The sequence below is a fragment of the Cryptomeria japonica genome, chromosome 4 (genome assembly GCF_030272615.1).
Source record: "Cryptomeria japonica chromosome 4, Sugi_1.0, whole genome shotgun sequence".
NCBI lineage: Eukaryota > Viridiplantae > Streptophyta > Pinopsida > Cupressales > Cupressaceae > Cryptomeria > Cryptomeria japonica.
Window position 1 is genome coordinate 387,285,281 of NC_081408.1, and position 22,052 is coordinate 387,307,332.

General features: G+C 36.2%; 1 protein-coding gene across 1 annotated transcript; it reads right to left on the reverse strand.

The window, feature by feature from the left end:
* Window positions 1-2,000: 2,000 nt before the first annotated feature.
* LOC131074647 (secreted RxLR effector protein 161) lies at window positions 2,001-21,483 on the reverse strand. Its single transcript, XM_058011306.2, has 2 exons — window positions 21,273-21,483; window positions 2,001-6,122 (listed from the first exon to the last, which is right to left on the reverse strand). The coding sequence occupies exon 2, from the start codon at window positions 6,085-6,087 to the stop codon at window positions 5,419-5,421; it is 669 nt and encodes a 222-aa protein (XP_057867289.1). The 5' UTR covers window positions 6,088-6,122; window positions 21,273-21,483; the 3' UTR covers window positions 2,001-5,418.
* Window positions 21,484-22,052: the final 569 nt, after the last annotated feature.

Genomic DNA, 22,052 nt, shown 5'->3' on the forward strand with positions numbered 1-22,052 from the left:
GGTTTTGTCCTCAACTGTGTGGCAGATATAATGAAATTTGATGTTGTAGAAAATGCCAATCTTGGCATGGCAGTTTGCAGGGGAGTAATAAGGGCCCATTAAGAACAGATCTTGTTAACCTTGTGCAATGGTCTTGACTCTTAGCATAATGTAGTGAAGCTTGAAGAATTAAACTTATGTCAATAAAATGGTGATTCTAATTTAACCACTAGTTGTTGTTGTACATAAAGAAACAATAAGATCTCATGTTAGAAAATTGAATAACTGTTAAAAGAAAAGTAATATTAATATAAGATTTTCATAACATTAGTTTTATTTATATTAGGAGTGTCAAATATATAGCAAACAAGCTCTTCTTGGAGCTAAAATATTTGTATTGGATCTTTGGCAATGCCCTTACTCACTTGACTGTGTCTTTGATCATTGAGACCTTTGTACTCTTGATGCACGAACTGAAAATTGGTGTCATGATGGGAAACACTCCCATGGCTTCTACAAATGTTCTTCTGACTCTGATTCTTTGGCTCAGAGATTTGTAGAGATGACTGCAACCCTTCGATTCTAGACAATTGTAGCTGCTTCTTTGAATACCATTGATGAGTCCATGTTCCAGGTCTATGCTCCAAGATATAGAGATGGTAATGAGAGTAAAAGTATTTTGGCCAACACTTATTGGGTTCCAATTCAATCATTGTTGTTAGGGGGATATCCTACATTGTTGGTTATGAAAGTTTCTGATTGTACTTTGCTGACAACAGTTGTTCGGATAGATTGGAATGATTGGGATCATTACTCCAATGTTCGATATTGGCATGGTGATGAGGTTCCAGCAGCACGTGACATTGGAGGCATTTATTACACCAACAGGGGTAAAAATTTCAGTTTGTTTGATACTGTTTTGAATTATAACAGCAGCCTATTATGGTTTGATATATTCTTCTTTGACTTTGATGGGCATTCATCAATTAAAATTAATTGCAAATTCATTTCTGTATTTAACTTTGAGGATTAAAATTATATTCTGCAAATTAAGTAAATGGGAAGTTTGTTTCAGTCATATGTCCTAGTTTGTAAATGGTGAAGACAGTTCATGGCAATACAAACATATTATTCCAGAACATGAGTTTGAAAACTGTTTGACTAAATTACTCAGTGTAAAAAGGTGACAATTCAGGCACAAATTGGAGTGTGATATTACAATCCTAATATCATAGGATGATATTGATGTGCAATCCAGACATGAGTAGATGGCTACAAGAGTTCAACAAATAGAAATTTTCTCAGTAATGCAACTTAAGAATTAATTTCAAATTTCATATTACAGAAAAATAAAAAATTTAGAAACAATTTGCAAACCTATCTCAAGAAGATGCTCATGTAATCATCTGAAGAGAACTGCTTTGATTTCATGTTGCTTGAATTTTTTGAATTCAGAGAAAATTCTGATACACCTTCAGTCTTCACTCGCAACCCACTATTAGTTCCTAACAACTCACTCTGACTTTTAGTGTGATTGAGCATCCTAGGATATCCAACATTTGAGGCCAATCTGCTTGGAAGACTCTGACTTTTCCCCACAAATCCAAAACTTCTAACCTGTCCTGAATCATCCACACCAAAAACAATCAAACTCTGGCTTCCATGAGGAGCCTTTCCTTGATGTGGATTCAATAGAGCAGTAGCCGTTTGACTCAAATCTGGATTAACAGATACATTTTGCATTTGCCAACCTTGCTTTCCACTTTGACCGAAGCTCTATCCAAGTTCATTTGATGAACCAAAATTAATTGCAGAACCAGTTAATGATGAAGAATTAACTATTGCATTTATGTCACCCAGTCTTTTGATTCCTGAAATGTTCAATCCGCTTTCATTAGTAATAGATGTCAAAGAAGCAGATATAGAAGTAGTACTCGGATTTTGATAATCATTCCGTTGAAGCATGGGAACATTCTTGATTTTGTACTCTACAGTGTGCATTCTTCCAATTCCTTCTGATGCATTAGAGTCAGACACATCCAAGCCATATTCCATGGTTAGTATATGCTTTGATTTAGTTGGTGATGTTAAATAGATACAGTCACTGTTAAATAGAGGACATCCATGCATAGTGAAGAATGAAAAGGTATAGGTCTGATAAGCAAGATATTTCAAAGCAGTCCTAGCCCTTATTCAGAACAATGAAAACTCATCACTGTATTAGAGTAGCTAACAAATTGTTATTACCCTTTAGGATCAGCCACAAATCACAAAAATAGCAGGCTAAATAGTCATGGACAGAGCAGATCAAAAGCCTAGCAAATCAAAGCTTCATCATCAAAATACAAGTACACACACAATGGTTAATATCATGCACAGAAGCATTGAGAGCAATCTCAGTTACATTGATTGTTCACATAGTTAGGAGAATGCAACACACAATCAAAGATAAGTGAAGCTCAAAATAGTTTGTCCATTACTACAATCATGAAGCTCAAAATAGTGATTAAATAAAGGCATAACACAAGTATAATGCAGCTTGACAGTGCCTAGGGTCTGAGACAGCCTTCCAAAAGCATCATACACAATCATCGCACCCCAAATACAGTGAATGATCATAATCACAAGGGAAATGGACAATGAATAAGGAAGCCACAGTCTAAATTGGAGTTCATGAACAATGCTACTAGAAATTCAGAAAATAAGTGCATCTTCAGCCATGAGGCATCAAATGATTACAAGACCAGCTTGTGTGAACAAACTAGGCATAGTGAAAATATCTTTAAGGACAGTCTATGAGTGTGTTCATGTATGTGATAAGAGACATAGTTTGAGTTCATAGTAAAAGAGGTTGCAAGGCTAACAAATATACAGTTGATAGAAGTCGCCTAAGATGTTTGAAGAGTCTCCATTAACAAAGCAAATTTAGGCACTATGAATACAATATTTTGTGACAGTCATGACATAGGATTCAACAAAGGGTCAGAATCATGTACAATACCATCATAAAACTATAGGCACCAATACTTCCAATGATGAGAAATGATCTTCAAAGATCAAACACATATAAGGAGAAACTATTTATTAGATAGAGTAGTCATTTTTGGGGGCAGTTACAGTCATTACTAACTGTCATAAAAATAGTCATAGCAAGCATCAAAAGGGCAGACCCAACCATTGACAACAGAATAGTGAAGAGACAGTATTAAAGAGAATGGTGATGGTCATAGACCTCACTATTAAGATAGCACACAAAAAGCAGTCTTGAAAGATATAGTGATGACAGTGTTTGAGTTTTGATAGTATAAAGGTCAACAAAGGCAGTAAGGAGTAAGAGTTTTATGGTGTTAGCAACCTAAATACAAATCAATATCAAGTGTCCAAGAGCTTGATAGACAATAATGGGATTACTATGATGAAATATTCAAAGCAACATTTATCATTCAAGAGCAGTCTCAGACCATATAAGAGCAGCAAACAATGATCATTCATGGAATTTTGAAGAGGATACAGTGAACTGGGTCAATTGCTAAGTATGACAGTCATACTACTAAGCTAGCATAAGGGTTGTGAAGAGCCTTCAAAGGAAAGTTACTTCATGAGAGCCATCCAAGGATTGCAATCTAACACAATGAATAAGCTTCATGAAAGAAGTGCAACAGTCATGCTATAGTACCATCAAAATAAATGCTACATTCCATGAACAACGAATACAAAAGTTTAACATGTAGTTTGTTCTCAGCCTATGATACAAACTATGCTTATTTTAGAAAATTTCTAGGTTAGATAAAATACAAGTCCATGAACAGTGAATACAAAAGTCTCAGTCACCCAAAAGAATTCGTAATAGTCCTAGGTATAAGACCAAGAAAGCATTCAAGAGAAACATTTGTCTGAGTAAAGCCAATTTGACAGTCATTAATCTCCACGATGATAGACTGTCAAAGTGCAATCAAAGCACAGGGGACAATATGTACAACATCATAACACAATATTGGCAATACTATTATGAGTCAGAAAGAAGCTACATCCAACAATCTTTGGCCTTGCTCCTACAAATGGATAGTGACAATCCAATACAACAAAAGAATAGGGTTATACATGTTATTTTTTTGGTACTTTCAGATTGAATAAAACTCAGAAATTTAGAATTAGGTTAATTAATTTATAGTTTTCTGTACTTTTAAGCATAATAAGAGAAATGAAATGCTAAGGACAATGCACAGTTACCCTGGGAAAACCTCCTAAGAGGACAAACCCAGCCAAAGGATCCTCAGATCTGATTTATGATTTAGAATACAACTGAACATTACACACTTATCTGGAGTTGCAGTCACTATGTGAAAGAGATGAAATACTCTTCAATCAGCTTGCAGTCCTCCTCATCTAATCACAGTTCATTAAAGAAGTCTTCTATGCTTTGGAGATGGATTGCTGCCTCTTGTGGAGTTCGCTGTCTACTGTTTGGGATCTGCTACTGTTTGATCTAGTTCGCTCTCCAATTTGGATCTTCTTCCTAGTTCGCTGTCTACTGTTTGGGATCTGCAACTGATTGATCTAGTTCGCTCTCCAATTTGGATCTTCTTCCTCTCGGTCTGCTGCCTCTTGTGGAGTTCGCTGTCTACTGTTTGCTATTCCCAAATGCCTTTGTATCAATTCACTCTTTTCAGAATATAATGTCATCAGCTAAAAACTTGATTTGATAATGAGAAGTATGCGCTGCATTTATAGGGGACATATAACTTCTCAACCATGTCGGCCTCCTTACCATTAAACAATTAAGTATTAATTTCCTTTTAATTGATGGAGCCGACCCTATCAAGGAGGCATGTGAGTTGAGTGAAGCGTGGAGGTTTATTTAGTTGAGGGCCGAGAGGTATTGGGCCTGGCCCTATAAAGAAGGGGGGGGTGGGGGGGCCGGATTCCAATGTTGCCCAAGGCAATTGGAATCCGCCAGCCCTAATTACAAACAACACTCCCTCTTAATTAGGGAATAGAATCATAATCATAATCTTCCAGCTTGCACACAAGCATAGACTGGATCCACCTTGCATTGCTCACAGAGGGTGGAGAGGATCCTTTACTACCATCTTACATTGCCCGCAGAGGATGGTCAAGGTTACAATACCATCTTACATTGCCCGCAGAGGATGGTTTAACAATTTACACTTCCTTTTACAATACCATCTTACATTGCCCGCAGAGGATGGTTAATATTATACTTCTCCCTGAGAAGTTTACAATACCACCTTACATTGCCCGCAGAGGGTGGTTTAATATTTACAATACCATCTTACATTGCCCGCAGAGGATGGTTAATAATTACACTTCTCCCTGAGAAGTTTACAATACCACCTTACATTGCCCGCAAAGGGTGGTTAACATTTACAACACCATCTTACATTGCCCGCAGAGGATGGTTTTATACAATACAAAATATCACTGAAATTGAGACTCCCTCTCAATCGGAGTTTCATTTTCCACAATACCAAGTCTATCCCTGAAGTACACAAACTTCACTTTGGATAGAGGCTTGGTGAGGATATCTGCAACCTGCTCATTAGTGCTGACATACTTCAGCTGAATAGCTCCTCTTTGCACCATGTCCCGAATAAAATGATAATGGGTTTCCACATGTTTTGACCTGTCATGAAACACTGGATTGATAGACATTTTAATACAACTCTGATTATCACAGTGAATAACTGTAGGATCCCATGGCTGACCAAACAACCCAGCAAGAAGCTTACGAAGCCATACTGCTTCTCTGGATGCTACACTTGCTGCAATATACTCAGCTTCAGCAGTACTCAATGCCACTGAGGATTGTTTTCTGCAAGCCCAAGAGATCACTGCAGAACCCAAGCTAAAGCAAATACCAGAGGTGCTTTTCCTGTCTTTGACGCTTCCAGCCCACTCTGCATCAAAATAACCTTCCAAGGTTATTGGAGTGTTAAGTGGATACTTCAGCCCAAAACCAACTGTGCCTCGCAAGTATCTTAGGATATGCTTGGCTGCAACAAGGTGAACATGCTTGGGCAAGCTCATGAACTGGCTGAGAGCATTTACAGCAAAACATATGTCCGGTCTAGTGTTAACTAGATACATCAATGATCCAATCAACTGTCGGTACTCGGATGGATCTGCAAATTCAGAGTTAGCTGCAGAAACACTTAACTTCTTTAAGTTAGATTCCATAGGAGTAGACATTGGTTTACAATCCATCATTCTAAATCTTTTCAAAATGTCAATAGTATACTTCCCTTGACTTAAAAAGATTTCGTTAGATCTTTGCCATACTTCTAGACCTAGGAAATAATGCATTAGACCTAAATCTTTCATGTCAAATTCTGAAGCTAGTTCTTTCTTGCATTTAATAATAAGTTCATCTTTACCAGTAAGAAATAAGTCATCCACATAAAGAACTAGAATTAGCATTTCATCATTGGCTACTTTAAAGTAAATGTTAGGGTCAGCATCATTTTTACAAAAACCTAGACTTAGCAAGTATTTATCAATTCTTTCATACTGTGAGACCCTACCCCGACCCATCCTATCTCTTCAGCTATTTTTATTTTGGAACTATTTTGGATGCTAGTCTTTGACACACTATGGATAGAGAACTTTACATGGTCCCACGATTTTGGTAACATTGATATATATGGATGCTTCATTTCTATGCCTTCTAGATTATAGAATATTATATGATTCTAGATTAGGGTAATATTGTGATGATGCAGGTTATTATCTAAATTTCAAGGTTTGTTATAATGTTAGAAAAATGTTTGCATATCTTGTAGATGGATCAAATTTTGAGGATTATGATGAAATTGCTTTGATTTGTGACAAATCGTATTTTATAATGTCAAGTCTTTGCAGAATGAATGTATTGTATTCTGATTTTGTGTTATATATTATATGAGGCTATTTGGGAAGTACTAATGTTTATATTTAGATGTGCAAGAAAATATCCATGTGACCATGGAAATATTATGGAGAATCAAGCCTAGGCCAATGTGCGTTAGTAAAACCAGGGGTTGTCTATTTGGAGAGACAACACCCCGTATGTACTGTATTTTATTCGTAAATGTAAAATGTTGCATGAGTGTAATTTGTATTTATTGGATTGTTTAAATTGTTTAAGGGACAATTGCCATGTGTATATTGTGATGTGGAATTATTTTGTAGTGTCACTTGACACCTATGTAGTATGTTGTGTTGGCAATTTGTCATGTCACCTTTTTGAGAGTTTTATTTTTTGTTAATTGTTATATCTCCTAAATATCCTTGAAGGAACCAAGAAATCTAGGTTAGTGAGCCACAAAGAAGGTCAACTCAGAGTTGACCCGTAGGTTAACTTCAGGTGGACTTTCTGAAGGTCAAATCAACTCCTAGAGTCAATTTTAGAGCTTTTCTATTAGGCCTCATGGGGTACCTATGGGTGAAGGCCAAAATTGGCCATGTGCCTTTCCCTTAGGACTTGTTTAACCACCCAAAAAAGTGGTTTTCCCAAGATGGACGAATTCCATCTATAGAAGTGCCATCGTTGGTAGGATAACCTTCTTGGAGATAGTAATCCCTCTTTCCCATTTCATTTCCCCTTCTCTAGACACCTAGGTTAGGGAGTGTGTAAGACCTAGGGAAGACCAACCCAATGGGAGATCTCTCACTCTATCCAAGAGGTTGGAAGGAGTGAGAGAGGCCTTCTTAGGCTAAGAATGGAAGCTTAGTGAGCTAATCACCCACTCTCCATCCTTGGAGATTTTTAGAAAAACTTGGGAGGAAAAACCAGTTTTAGGAATAGAGGAATTTGGGGGCCAAAGAATTGCTGGATTGGGCAGCTCATCTCCAACTAAATTTAGCATACCTATTGGCAGAATAAGGTTGGGTTTTATCTCCTCTTGTTTATGTTGTTTATGTTAGTTTATGTTGTTTGTTGAAGGAAAGAAATGCTTGTAAAGGAAGTGTTTATGTAAATTGTTGTTGGAAAAAAAAAGTGTAGTTTCATTTCTATGTTTTTTTGTTTGTGTTCTTGTTTTGGGAGTGTCCAAGATCTTCTACTCTTGGGAGAGTAGGATGATCTTGGGGTGGAAGAAGCATGACAGCCTTGGGTGAGAGGCTCTCCTTAAGGAGAGTGGTCTCAAGGGTGTCCTTTGTGACCCTTGCTGCATAGCCTTGTGTATGCATTTGGGGGTCATAATTAGAGAGAATATGGCTTTGAGCCTTTGGGGGGCATAAGGTGTGTGGGATGAATCTGTTGTGTATTTTGTGTTGCCATGAGGTGACTTGAGTTATATTTTGGCTGCAGTCTCCCCAATGGTACTTGGTCCACTTCCACCCATAGATTGATCATCACAAAGTGTGGTGAAAGTGTAGCTTGGGATGGGAAGGTGTATGTTTGTGTGTTTGCCCTATTGTTGTGTTGTATTGCTTGGTTGTAACCCCGTCTAGGTCTTGATTCTCCTAGCTCGGGGGTGGCTTCTGGTAAGCCTAGGCTGGGAGGTGAGCATCCCATGGTCACAGTCCTAAATTTTTCTTGCAGGTGGCTTGGGAAAAAGACTAGGAGTTGCAGATTGTTGTGTTGCAGACTTTTATTTAGATTTCTGATTTCTATGTAAATGCAGAAAAGCAAAGAAAGGAAATGTAACTTTATGATGGTAGCAAAAAAAAATGTATATGTAAATATAGGACTTAAATTGATTCTTTTTCTGTTTAAATATATGTATTCTTTATTTTCTGTGTAAAGATTTAGAAAGAAATGACTGTTGAGATTTATTCACCCATTTTTATATATGGGCTATTATAACTTATCATTCTGGAAAAAAAAACAATGTAAATTTTATTTTATGTTTTGATGTCTATTGGGTTGCTGTAGACTACATCTAAATCTGGTCTGTTAACATGTTTATTTACTGCATTAGAAAAGAAAAGAAAAGAAAAGAAAAAGAAAAAAAAGCATTAGGGTTCATTATTTACTTGCATAGTTTAAATTCTGTTATTTTATGACTGTTAAAAAAAGAGAACTAGTATTTTTATTTCTGTAGGAAGTAGGATGTATGACTGTTAAATAAAAGGAAGAAAAAAAAATAGACCTATTCTAAATGTTGTTAGAAGACTAAAAAAACAGAATGTAAATGGTTAAAATTTCAAATCAATATAAGGGTTTTAGCCCTATTACTTCAACATTTAGTCATATATATATATATCTATAGGTATATAAGTATATATATTGAAAATATATACCTATATATATATAAATATATATATATAAGTTCTTGTATGTGCATACCCCTGTAACAACGAAATAAAAGATATATATTCTGAATCCTGTGCATCCCTGTTACAAAACATATAAAAGTATTGCAAAATAGACTTCTTAATCATATATATATATATATATATATATATATATATATATATATATATATATTCTGCATCTAAAAATATACTCTGTGGATGCCTGTAGAAAAAAAAAAAGGGGATATTACATATTCATATAAGATGTTGTGCATCGTATATAAAAAAAAAAAAATATATATATATATATATATATATATTTGATATTCAAAAAAATCACATCACATAAATTTTACCCCCACGAAATATTAAAATGTTGTTTTAAAAAAAAAAAAAAGGGAAATGGGCAAACGCGGGCCATTGTGTGTAACACAGTGGACGGCCACGGCCAAGCCACTGTGCTACACACAGTGGGCGGCGCCGAAGGGCACCGCACTGTGTGTAACACAGTGGAGCGGTCGCGGCCGCCATTGTGCTACGCACAGTGAACGGCGCCCGCCACTGTGTGTATACACAGTGGGCGGCGGCTATGCCGTCCACCACTGTGTGTACACACAGTGGGTGGCGCTGCCGCCACTGTGTGTATGCACAGCGGCGCCCAGAACCCCTCCCCACTTTCTCCGCCTCTCCCCACATGAAACCCTCTCCGCCTCCGTACCTGCAATCACACCCTAAACTCAAAAAAAACAAAAAACAAAGAAAATGGTATGCACAGCGGCGCCCAGAACCCCTCCCCACTTTCTCCGCCTCTCCCCACATGAAACCCTCTCCGCCTCCGTACCTGCAATCACACCCTAAACTCAAAAAAAACAAAAAACAAAGAAAATGGTGTTATAAACCCTAACCCGAAACGGGTTAGGGTATAATATGATTAAAAAAAAAAAAAAATAAGGTGTAATATATAGAAATGCAACCCTAACCCAATTTAGGGTTAGCATTTTAAGAATTTATATATATATATATATATATATGAGAAATTTAAATTGGAATTTTAAACTTGGGTTTTAATGTATATATTTGGGGTCAATTTAATAATGGAATTATTATATGTCCATTTAAATTGGAATTTTAAACTTTGATGTTAATATATATACATTTGGGGTTAATTTAATAATGAAATTATTATATGTCCATTTATTGGAATTTTAAACTTGGATTATATATATATATATATATATATATATTTGGGGTTAATTTAATAATGGAATTATTACATGTCCTTTTATTCTTTAGGGGATTCAAATTTTAAAATTAAAGGGATTTAAAAACAAAGGGGTTATTATAGTTGGATACACCATACATTAAATCGATTAATTTATTTAATTAATCAATAGATTTTCCCCAAATATATTTGGACGTTAGGAAAATTTGAAAGGAGGAATTTGTAAATTTATGAACCTTAAGCCCTTGAGACCGATTTTTGGTCGGATTGAAATTTAATTGACAAAATCAAGGGATTTAGGGAAAATTAGAATTGGCCTTAGCTTATTGTCGGTTTTAGTGGGCAAATGACATTGTAGTAATTCGAACCCTCATCGGTTGGATGTATATAATAATTTCGCATGTGCATCAATTAATTAATAGCATTATCCTTATATGGATTGGGAATAATTTAATACAATAAGATAATCAATTATCCCTTGATTTAATTAGCGACAACTTGTCTTAAGTAATTGAGCTAGCTAACTAATCCGCGATGCTAATTAATCCCCTCCCAACAAGTCGCTCGCTCGAGCTGGTTAATTTACCCAACCTTAGAAGTAAGTTTATTTACATCCTAGATAAGGCAAAACTTTAATAAAGTTATTATATTATAGAATATGTTGCAAGTTCATGACGTCAAAAAAAAAATTTTGTTGTTCCGTTTTTGTGCCCTAAAGTTTGGGCACGACACATACCAAGCACGAGGAGCTTGTTTAAGACCATACAACGCTTTCTTTAACCTGCACACATAGGTTAATTTATCCTAAATCTCATATCCCTCGGGTTGCTCAATATAGACTTCTTCCTCAATGACACCATTGAGAAAGGCAGTCTTAACATCCATCTGATGTAGTTTCCAACCCTTAGAGGCAGCAATAGCAATTATTGTTCTAATGGAAGTATATCTAGCAACAGGAGCAAATGTTTCTTCATAGTCTATGCCTTCCTTTTGGGAAAAGCCACGTGCTACAAATCTAGCCTTATATTTTTCAATACTACCATCAACATTATGTTTAATTTTAAATAACCATTTAGATGAAACAACAGATTTACCTTTGGGTCTGGGCACAAGGTCCCACACATCATTCTTGATGATTGACTGATATTCTTCATCCATAGCAAGCTTCCAGGCATGATGACTTAAGGCTTCTTCAACATTGCAAGGTTCAGTTTCAATGAGATTACACATTAAAGAAACGTAGTTGGAAAATACTTGAGGTCTCTTAGTTTCACGGACGGTGCCACTTGGAGCAGCAAATCTCTCAGCTTCTTGAATGGTGTTTCTTACCCAGAGATGCCTCTTTTTGGTAACGACAATGTCACTAGGAATATCAGTGGGATTCATGGGTTCTGGAGGATCATCATGATTGTCTTGAGGTGGAGGTTCAACTTGCTCCCTCTGAATCTCAGGGTTAGTATCAACGTCTATATTTTGATTATCATTAGATTCATCAATAACACAAGAACCTTTCGATTTCTTAAAAGCAATGTCTTCTTCAAATTTAACATCCCTACTTACCTCAACGTACCTTTGACCTAGGATGTAAATCCTAAATGCCTTGGAGGATTCACTGTATCCGACTAGCATACCTTTCTTTCCAGAGGGTTCCAACTTTGATCGTTTTTCCTTGGGCACATGAACATAGACTGGACTTCCAAAGATTCTGAGGTGACTAATGTCTGGTTTGGATCCTGTGAAGGCTTCTTCCGGGGTCATGTTCTTTAGAGCACGATGAGGACATCTGTTTTGGATGTATACTGCTGTTCTAGAAGCCTCAGACCATAGGAAGGTCTGCAAGACTTGATCGTGGATCATAGCCTTTGCAGCCTCCACAATGGTCCTATTCTTTCTTTCAGCAACACCATTTTGTTGAGGATTGTATGGAACACAAAACTCTCTCTTAATTCCTAACTCAACACAAAAATCATGAAAGCTACCGGAGGTGTACTCACCTCCATTGTCAGATCTTAAACATTTGATTCTTTTACCAGAGAAGTTTTCAGTTAATGCTTTAAACTCCTTAAATTTACTTAAGACTTCATCAGATTCTTTAGATTTCAAGAAGTAGATCCAAGTTTTCCTAGAGAAATCATCTATGAAGATAACATAATAAAGGAATCCACTAGGAGATGCTACAGACATAGGACCACATAAATCAGAGTGAACAAGTTCTAGTTTATCTTTAGCTCTATTTTCACTTTTATGAAATGGACTTTTAACATTCTTACCAGTAGCACAACCTTTACAAGTGTTATCATGAATTTGACTGAGTTTAGGCATACCTTTAACTATCCTTTCAAGAGATGGAAGGGCTTGATAATGTAGATGTCCAAGTCTTCTATGCCATAACTCACAGGATTCCGGAGCCTCATTAATGAGTGCTTGAATAGGGTTAGTAGAGAGCTTATAAAGACTATCATATCTATGTCCAATTATACGAGCAGATTTAAAACTATCTTTCTTAAACCAAGCAAGAACTTTTCCTTCAGAAAATGCAATTTGATAACCTTTATCTTCTAGAGCAAAAATGGAAATTAGGTTTCTTTTAATTCCAGGAACAAACAATATATCACTGAGATGCAAGGAAATACCAGAATCTAATTTTAGAGAAGTAGAGCCAGAACCTCTTACCGAATAACGTGCGTCATCACCAATTACCACGTGAAGGCTGGTATCCTTTTCTACTAGGCCTGAAAGATGATCACAGTAACCTGTGATGTGTCTGGAGGCACCACTGTCAATCAACCATGTATTGCTATCTGAGGGAACACTGCTAGATAGAGCGAAGATGAATAAGAAGTCATCATTTTGTTCTGAGACTTCATTTAGGTTTGCTTCACTTTGGTTAGGGTTAAACTGACATTCCTTAGCATAGTGACCGAATTTGTCACATCTAAAACATCGCACACGTGAAGTATCTCTTGGTTTCTTCCAAGGGTGTTGGGAACTAAAAGATCTAGATTCCCTATTTCTTTTAGGATAAGGCTGCTTCCAATTTCCCCTTTTCTTGCATTGAGTTGCAAGCATGTGATGGTCATCTACATGGGGGCTCTTGGATTGACCTCTTGATATGAGGCGAGACTCTTCTTGGATGCAATCATTCTTAAGGCGATCAAGAGAAGGTAACTCAGACCGACCACTTATGGTTTGGATAAATGACTCCCATGAGAGAGGTAGACCATTAAGGGCAATCATGACAAGGTCTTTGTCTTCCATGTTATGACCAATTAAACCTAGCTGAATCTTTAGTTCTGAAATTTTCATGAAGTAGGAAATCATAGAATCTTCCTTAGCCATTTTTATATTAAGTAGTTGTTGTCTTAATGTAATTGCCCTACTAAGATTATTAACTTCATATGTACCTTGTAGATGGTTGAACATTTCCCTAGCAGTGGTGAATGAGGCGATAGAGGTGATGAGGTGGTCTTTGACTGAATCAATAAGAATCTTCCTGGCCTTGATAGCATCCTTTTTGAATTGTTTCAACTCAGCTGCATCCGAAGGCTCAATTTGCTCCTTTTCTTCTATGAATTGAAGAAGGTCTTCTTCCTCAAGAGCCAACTTGATTCTAACTTTCCATGCAGTAAAATTTAGATTCCCATCAAGCCTATCTTCAACTTTCAGCCCCATTGACCTGATTTACAAAAGCTACAGCAAACTGAAATAAAGGAGTACTGAATTTTAAATCTGAAGATTGATCTAACCAATAAGCTCTGATACCATGTTATTTTTTTGGTACTTTCAGATTGAATAAAACTCAGAAATTTAGAATTAGGTTAATTAATTTATAGTTTTCTGTACTTTTAAGCATAATAAGAGAAATGAAATGCTAAGGACAATGCACAGTTACCCTGGGAAAACCTCCTAAGAGGAAAAACCCAGCCAAAGGATCCTCAGATCTGATTTATGATTTAGAATACAACTGAACATTACACACTTATCTGGAGTTGCAGTCACTATGTGAAAGAGATGAAATACTCTTCAATCAGCTTGCAGTCCTCCTCATCTAATCACAGTTCATTAAAGAAGTCTTCTATGCTTTGGAGATGGATTGCTGCCTCTTGTGGAGTTCGCTGTCTACTGTTTGGGATCTGCTACTGTTTGATCTAGTTCGCTCTCCAATTTGGATCTTCTTCCTAGTTCGCTGTCTACTGTTTGGGATCTGCAACTGATTGATCTAGTTCGCTCTCCAATTTGGATCTTCTTCCTCTCGGTCTGCTGCCTCTTGTGGAGTTCGCTGTCTACTCTTTGCTATTCCCAAATGCCTTTGTATCAATTCGCTCTTTTCAAAATATAATGTCATCAGCTAAAAACTTGATTTGATAATGAGAAGTATGCGCTGCATTTATAGGGGACATATAACTTCTCAACCATGTCGGCCTCCTTACCATTAAACAATTAAGTATTAATTTCCTTTTAATTGATGGAGCCAACCCTATCAAGGAGGCGTGTGAGTTGAGTGAAGCATGGAGGTTTATTTAGTTGAGGGCCGAGAGGTATTGGGCCTGGCCCTATAAAGGGGGGGGGGGGGGGGGGATTCCAATGTTGCCCAAGGCAATTGGAATCCGCCAGCCCTAATTACAAACAACAATACACAGTGAAAATCAAGAAAATACAGTGATCTTAGATAGCTCTATTCCCAGTCATCAAGCTTAAGAAATTAATAATCAATGTCACTGTCTTTATACTGTGTATTGTGAAATTAAGTCTGCATTTTGAGTCTTTATTTAGAATTTTGACTACTGTGAATCCTCTTTATATCATTCAAGGTTGTCCTTGTAAGCCTAATGCTACTATGAGCCTATGACATTGACCATTTTCCTCGACTATTTGATTGATTATGACGATTGTAACATGTTGTTATGATGGTTACTATTCCTTTGATGAATGTTGCAATTTGACCTCATTCACTATCATGTGGCTGCTCTTTACAATGACTATACACTATTTTTATGGCTTTATATCACCCAAAAAACTCTCTAAACATTTGATGTTCCCCTTAAGTGTAGATGGTTCCTTTGGTGTTCTTTCTTTTGTTGCCAATGACTGTCCTTTTGATAGTGGATTAAAATCACTGTTCTCTTTGCCTTAGGCTACTATCATTGGTTTGGTTTGACAGTGACCCCTTGTGTTGATCATGTCCATCTTTGGTGTTTTATGGCCATCTTTGATCTTTTCTTTGTGATTCATGACTACAATCAACTATTTTATTTGAAGTCTTTGAATCATTTATACTGCTTTACAACTCTTCGCTTCTACTTTCTTTTTATTACTCCTTTGGTATGCATAGCAATCACTACTCTTTGGGCTTGCAATGGTTCTTTTGACTACGTCTTTAAGCTCTTGTGCTCTCTATCGAAACAAAAATTGAATGTCTACCCTATGCGACTGCAAACTTCATGACTGGGACTGCTATGACAACTCTCTATTCTTTGGCAAAAACACTAGCTTTTACCTATGGATTGTGAAATAAGACTGAAATTGAACCTTTCTTGTGACTCTAGGCATCCATCTTCAGCAAAGGTCAGTGTGTCTTTCTAATCTGTTGGACTATCATCTCTGCTCTCTGTCTCAAATCCTTCATTTTGATGAGGGCTTTGTTCATGCACTGTCATAAAATACTTGTCTTATTCATGGTAAAGACTTCTATTATCATAATGGTCTCCTAGAAGTTTTCTTGTGGCATATATATTCACTGTCGTTTGAGGATTGTAAACACCAAAACCTCATATGGACAATCACCACAAGCCAGAAGAAGATTGTCCTAAAGTTCTTAAGGAGCTCATAAATACAGTTCCATTTTAAGGCAACAATGAAATCCAAGGGTAAAGTTGTTAATGTTTGTAGCTTCAGTCGAATGATCATTTAGAATACATATAATATATGTTGATTAATAATAATATATTAATATGTTATATTATTATATTATTATTAATCATATAAAATTTAATATTCAATATTAATCTATTATATTATTCTAAATTAATAATTGATTGATGAAACATTATAATATTGATTAAATTATTATAATTAAAGGAGAGACATGTCCATTCAAGGACATGCCTCTCCAAAGGAATATATATAGTATAATGTTATTCAATTTGAGAACACATAGAATTCCAAAGAATGCAAGTATCAGATTGAATCAGATATATACATTAAAATACATCCAATAAAACCTGGGAAAATCAACAAAAGTCATTAGAATAGTCTCTTAACTGTTAAAAGGAGACACGGTCATAATGTCAAATCAAAACATTGAGTTTAGATAGTAAAATGTGCAGTCATGACAGGTAACAAAAGAGATAATGCACTCCAAAAGCTAAGGACTGCCATAGAAGCATACCAATAGAATGATTAGAATACTTTTGTGATAGGCACATAATTGTTGCTTATGCCATAATCTTTTGAAATAAATGAGCATGGTGAAATCTCAAACAATCAGCATACAAATACAAAGAAGTTCATGTGATACAAAAGAAATCAGTCCCAACATTGAATGATAGTCAAATGCATGGAAGATTAAAAGAAAGAAATAGTAGAAGGAATGAATATACCTAGAGGACTATCATAGGGTGATAATTCATGGGAATACATGATTGAGGACTGCAAGGTAGTTATTGACAACCCCATTACCCCTCAAACTTACTTAAATAAGGGTAAGAATTTTGGCCATTTCACGCGGTTGGGCAGCTTTTTCATAAGAAGTAATTTGTACGTCAGATACCTCAGCTTATAAAGTGTGGAAGTTTGTTTTGTGTGTGAGAATACTCATTACCTTGACCAACGTCAACTTGTGACAAAGCATGGGCTTAGAAAATTTTATGTTTCTCTCGTTCTTAGATGTTTCTATGTTCATTACAGATGCATCTTCTACTTTCTCTCTAACTCCTGTTTTTCTCTGTACTCACTTCTTGCCATTCAAGATAACCACCCATTTTTCTACAATATAGAAGAAAGGGGCATTAACAGAGATTAGATTTTTCTGGTCATCTGAGACTGGACAGATTCAGTACAAAACTTTTGGATTGTCAAACACGTTTGCCTCTTTCACATGATCTAATTTAAGAACGTAAAATATGTAATGATGGTTCAGAAAATTAATAGATAATGATGGTTTATGAATTTGGAATAAAGTATATTAAATGTGAAAGACATACGGTAGGTAGAGTGCTGACATATTGTCAAGCAGACACACCATCAAAGTAATTACATTTCCATTTATTTTACAACTGTTTACCTAGATTGAGAAAGGGAAATGCCAAGAAAATAGAAACGCAACCATCAATAAACAATACATTTAGGAATTTGAATTGAAGTTGGAGGACTTAGTTTTGAATTGCTTTAAATAATTGTAATGAAGAGGGAAGGTAATAAAATATTGATATATTGAAGTAAGACTATCTTAATATTAAACTGAAAAATAGAAAATTCATAATAAGTTATGGTTGAAATATTTAGGCCTTAGGTTTTATATTTAGGACTGCAAGGTAGTTATTGACACTTAAGGGTATGGTCATCATACCAATACCTCAAATAGAAGATTGGTCACAATTCACAATACAATCTAATCACATCTATATAGCAGCAGGGTAATAAAGACATAAATCATTTGAAGAATACAATGAGCAGGGTTCTTATCAGAGAAGTAAGAACCAAGGCAATAATGATAGCCACCACAAAGAGAAATCACCTTAACCATGTCAAGGGTTTAGTCGAAACAATGAGGAGATTCATGCCAACAAGTGCAGGGTTCTAGGAAAAGACAGCGAATAAGACACCTTTCAATTGGGACTATTCATTCATTTGAGAGCAGGCCTATAGCAGCAACCAAAGGATCTCATGAAGACTGCACAATGTATGGAGATACCATTGAGTGGATCAAGACCAATATAACAGTAGCATAAGTCAAACAGAGAGCATGGGGTTTAGCCAAAACATCTCATTTCTCATGAGATACAATGAAGTGCAGCCCTGACATCAGTCGTAGACACCAAATAAAAGCTCTATGAGTCACAGTACATCAATAACTCAAAGCAGTAAACCTTTCAAAGGTTATAATCACATTCATGAAATATAGAGTTAGAAGTAATCATATGAACATGAAGGTTGAAGAAGATTGCAGTCAGATAAGGCTGTCATAACAGTGACAAGAAAACCATTTGTAGTCAAAGGAGATCAATACACAATCCATGATGGAATAAGACCAAAGAGGGTACAAAGAAGCAATACACTCTCAATGACAGTATCGTAATTCTATACCCAAGGACTAGGTATGCCTCATGATAGTCAAGGAGCATTCCATCAATGTTTCACACACCACGAGGACAAATACCATGATAGGATTGCAAATCAGAGCACGAGGCTATACCCAAGCCATGATATATCAAAAGGACTATCGATGATATAAGTTAAAGCATGTGATAGTCTCAGACAGTAACAATCTTTTCTAGCAGGGTTGTGATCATTACAAGGTATATGCTATCAAGATTATCCAAACCACAGACCTCACATAGTAAATACAAAGAACAAATACAAAGAAGATCATCTATCAAATGTCACAGTTTACAGCTCACTTAGATTCAAGTTACCAGTGACATAAGAGAAATGAGAAGCAGTCTCATTCAAGTTACAGACCATGAGAGAATGAGAACCATCAATGTGATTACAAAGGCTTGTGATAGAATATCATTAAGGCTATTAATGACAATAGATAGCAATGACAAATCTATAGAAGAGAAGGCTCAGAGTGAGGCAAGAAAGGTATTAATTAAAAGTGATTGTTATAGAGATCTAACACACAGAGAAAAAGGAATTTGCAGACCATGCATCACAAAAGCACGATAGCAATATAGAAGGATACAATGAGTAATGATCTTAAAACCAGACTTGGTGCAGCAAAGAGAAAAGGATAGTGCCATTGCTTTATAAAACAGAGTTTTAGATAGTTTAAAGCAAAAGTGCAGTCATAGGGCAGCCACAGCAGGGCTTTCATATTTCCAAAAGCAAATACAAAGTCTATACAGTACAATGTATAGTATTTTGACAGTAAGCTAATACAAAAGTTGGGTAAGTGATGACCTTTAGCAATACAAATTGATGTTCATCAATGAAACATAATTCAACAGTCAAAACACACTGAACCTGAATAGCTGATAATAGCTGAGCAGTTATGAGTACTTCAGTAGTGATTTTACTAAGAAAAGATAGCCTATAGAGAATTATTGTGACAATAGCATATTCATTTGAGAAAGATAAAGGTCATGATAGATAGTAGTGATGGAATATATCTTTTAAAGATCACTGTCTTAAATGTCAAATGAATATTCACATGGTGTTGATCTTGATTGGATTGAGTTTGCAGCCTTGAGAAGATAGCTCAGAACATTGTATTGCAGAAAAGGCAGTCTTAAGGACTCATCAAAAGTATCAAGTCAAAAATTAAATGAGAGAATAGAGGGGCCCAACTCTAAAATTAATGGTATCCATTCATATCTTGCAATGATTGCAGGATATGCAGAAAATGGATTTGTTGAAAAGGCTTTAGAAACTTTCAAGAAAATGCAATTGGCTGGCATAAAGCCGGATTCCACGACCTTTGCCAACATCCTCTCTGTTTGTACCAAAATGGGGAGCTTTGGAGTAGGGTATGGAAATCCATCAAAGCATAATCAAAGGGAGATTTGTGTCAGATATTATAGTTGTGAATGCTTTGGTAGACATGTATGCAAAATGTGGAAGCATAGACAAGGGACATGAATTGTTTGACAGAATGTCGCAAAGAAATTTGGTTTCATGGAATACTATGATTGCAGGATATACAAAAAATGGATTTGTTGAAAAAGCTCTAGAAACTTTCAAGCAAATAAAATTGACAAGTGTAAAGCCAAATTCCAAAACATTTTCTAGCATCCTCACTGCCTGTGCCAAAATGGGAGCATTGGAACAGGGTATGGTCATCCATAAAAGCATAAACAAAGGAGGATTTTTGTCAGATGTAGTTGTGACTGCACTCATATACATGTATGCAAAATGTGGATACATAGACAAGGCATGTAAATGATCAATACCAAAAGACCATTTCTAGTCAACGAGGATGAAGTAAACAATGCATCTTCAAAGACAACCATTTAAGATGAAGGGAAGTCCTTCACTAGGAGCCATTAAGTAGTCAATAAGGACAAGGTTATTACTGCTAAAAGAAGGCAAAGCATTTAGTCCATTATGGTAACCGTGGCATATATCACATAATTTCAGTCATTCCAAGTAAGGTTTTGAAAATGTCAATGATAAAGCCCTCTCACCAAAGTCAAGAATCAAAGATAGTCAATGTTCTATATATATTATAGAGGTCAAATATTCTTAAGCACTATTAGAACATTGGCACAATTTCCAAACCCTCAACATAGCAATCTAGAATGCTAGTGAACACACCAATGACTACAATAGGGCTAAGAGGGATCAAAAAGACAATCATCAATCAGACCATCACAAGGTTGCAGACCTAGATCTTGCATGATAATAGCCATGAAGTAAACGACAGTCTCAGTAAGAGACGTGACAATGAAGTCTAAATAAACTGTCCTAAGATCTTGAGAAAGGCAGTCATGAAAGAGGAAACAATGAACAAAAGACAGTCTTAAGGATTCCACACAAAAGGATAATAGTAGTAGCTTCAAAACACAAGAGATCACAGCCAATTCAATGGTGCAAGAAGCTCCAAATCAGTCAAGGAAAAAACACAAGATTTACATTCATTTTTCTGCAGTCATAGTTAGGGCAAAATTAGTACCCGCTCGAGTCCTGCAGCATGACCTCCCTTTCCTTCACAAACCGACCTCTCCCATTTATTCTCGATCGACTCTTGCCGCTCTATGAAGGAGCCCTTGAATGAAGCATAAGAAGGATCCTTGAATGAAGTACCATAATCCTTTCCACCATTGAAAATTGCATGTTGGTAGGAGCAAAAGCGAACAGATGAGTTGAGCGGGAGGAAAAGAAAAGTTTTATTTTAGGAAAATTGTTTTTTTCTATTGTCTTAATTTGAGACAATTAAATAATAAAAAAATATAAATTAATCATAAAACATATGTTTAAAACAAAATTAATAGTCTTGAACTAATGTCTTAAACAATTCAATTTTATTTTTATTTTATTTTTTGCTGTCGTTAATGGGGATAGCTCCCTATATTGCTGAAAAAAGAAGATTACATATAGTTTCAAGCATCAGACTAGACTAGCCTGTGCCCGTTAGACCCGACTATACACACCCAAGCTAGACAGCCTTAAATCTAAGCAGTTCTCAAAATTAAAACACAGACACTTAGTCAACAAGTCAATTACTTGTGTCCCCCAATTGCTTGTATATCACAGCTGCATATTCACCTACATTAATAGCATTACGGGTGGAATTCTCAGGAAACCACTAGTACTTAGATTCAATCAGTCTTCTGAAAGGCGCCATGTTCTCGTTAAACACAGCACATCTGAACACTTCCCAAGCATTCTCCCCAAATGCCTTTATTCGCGCACGCTCCTCCTTCCACACCTCCCGTCTAGCCATCTCACGTAT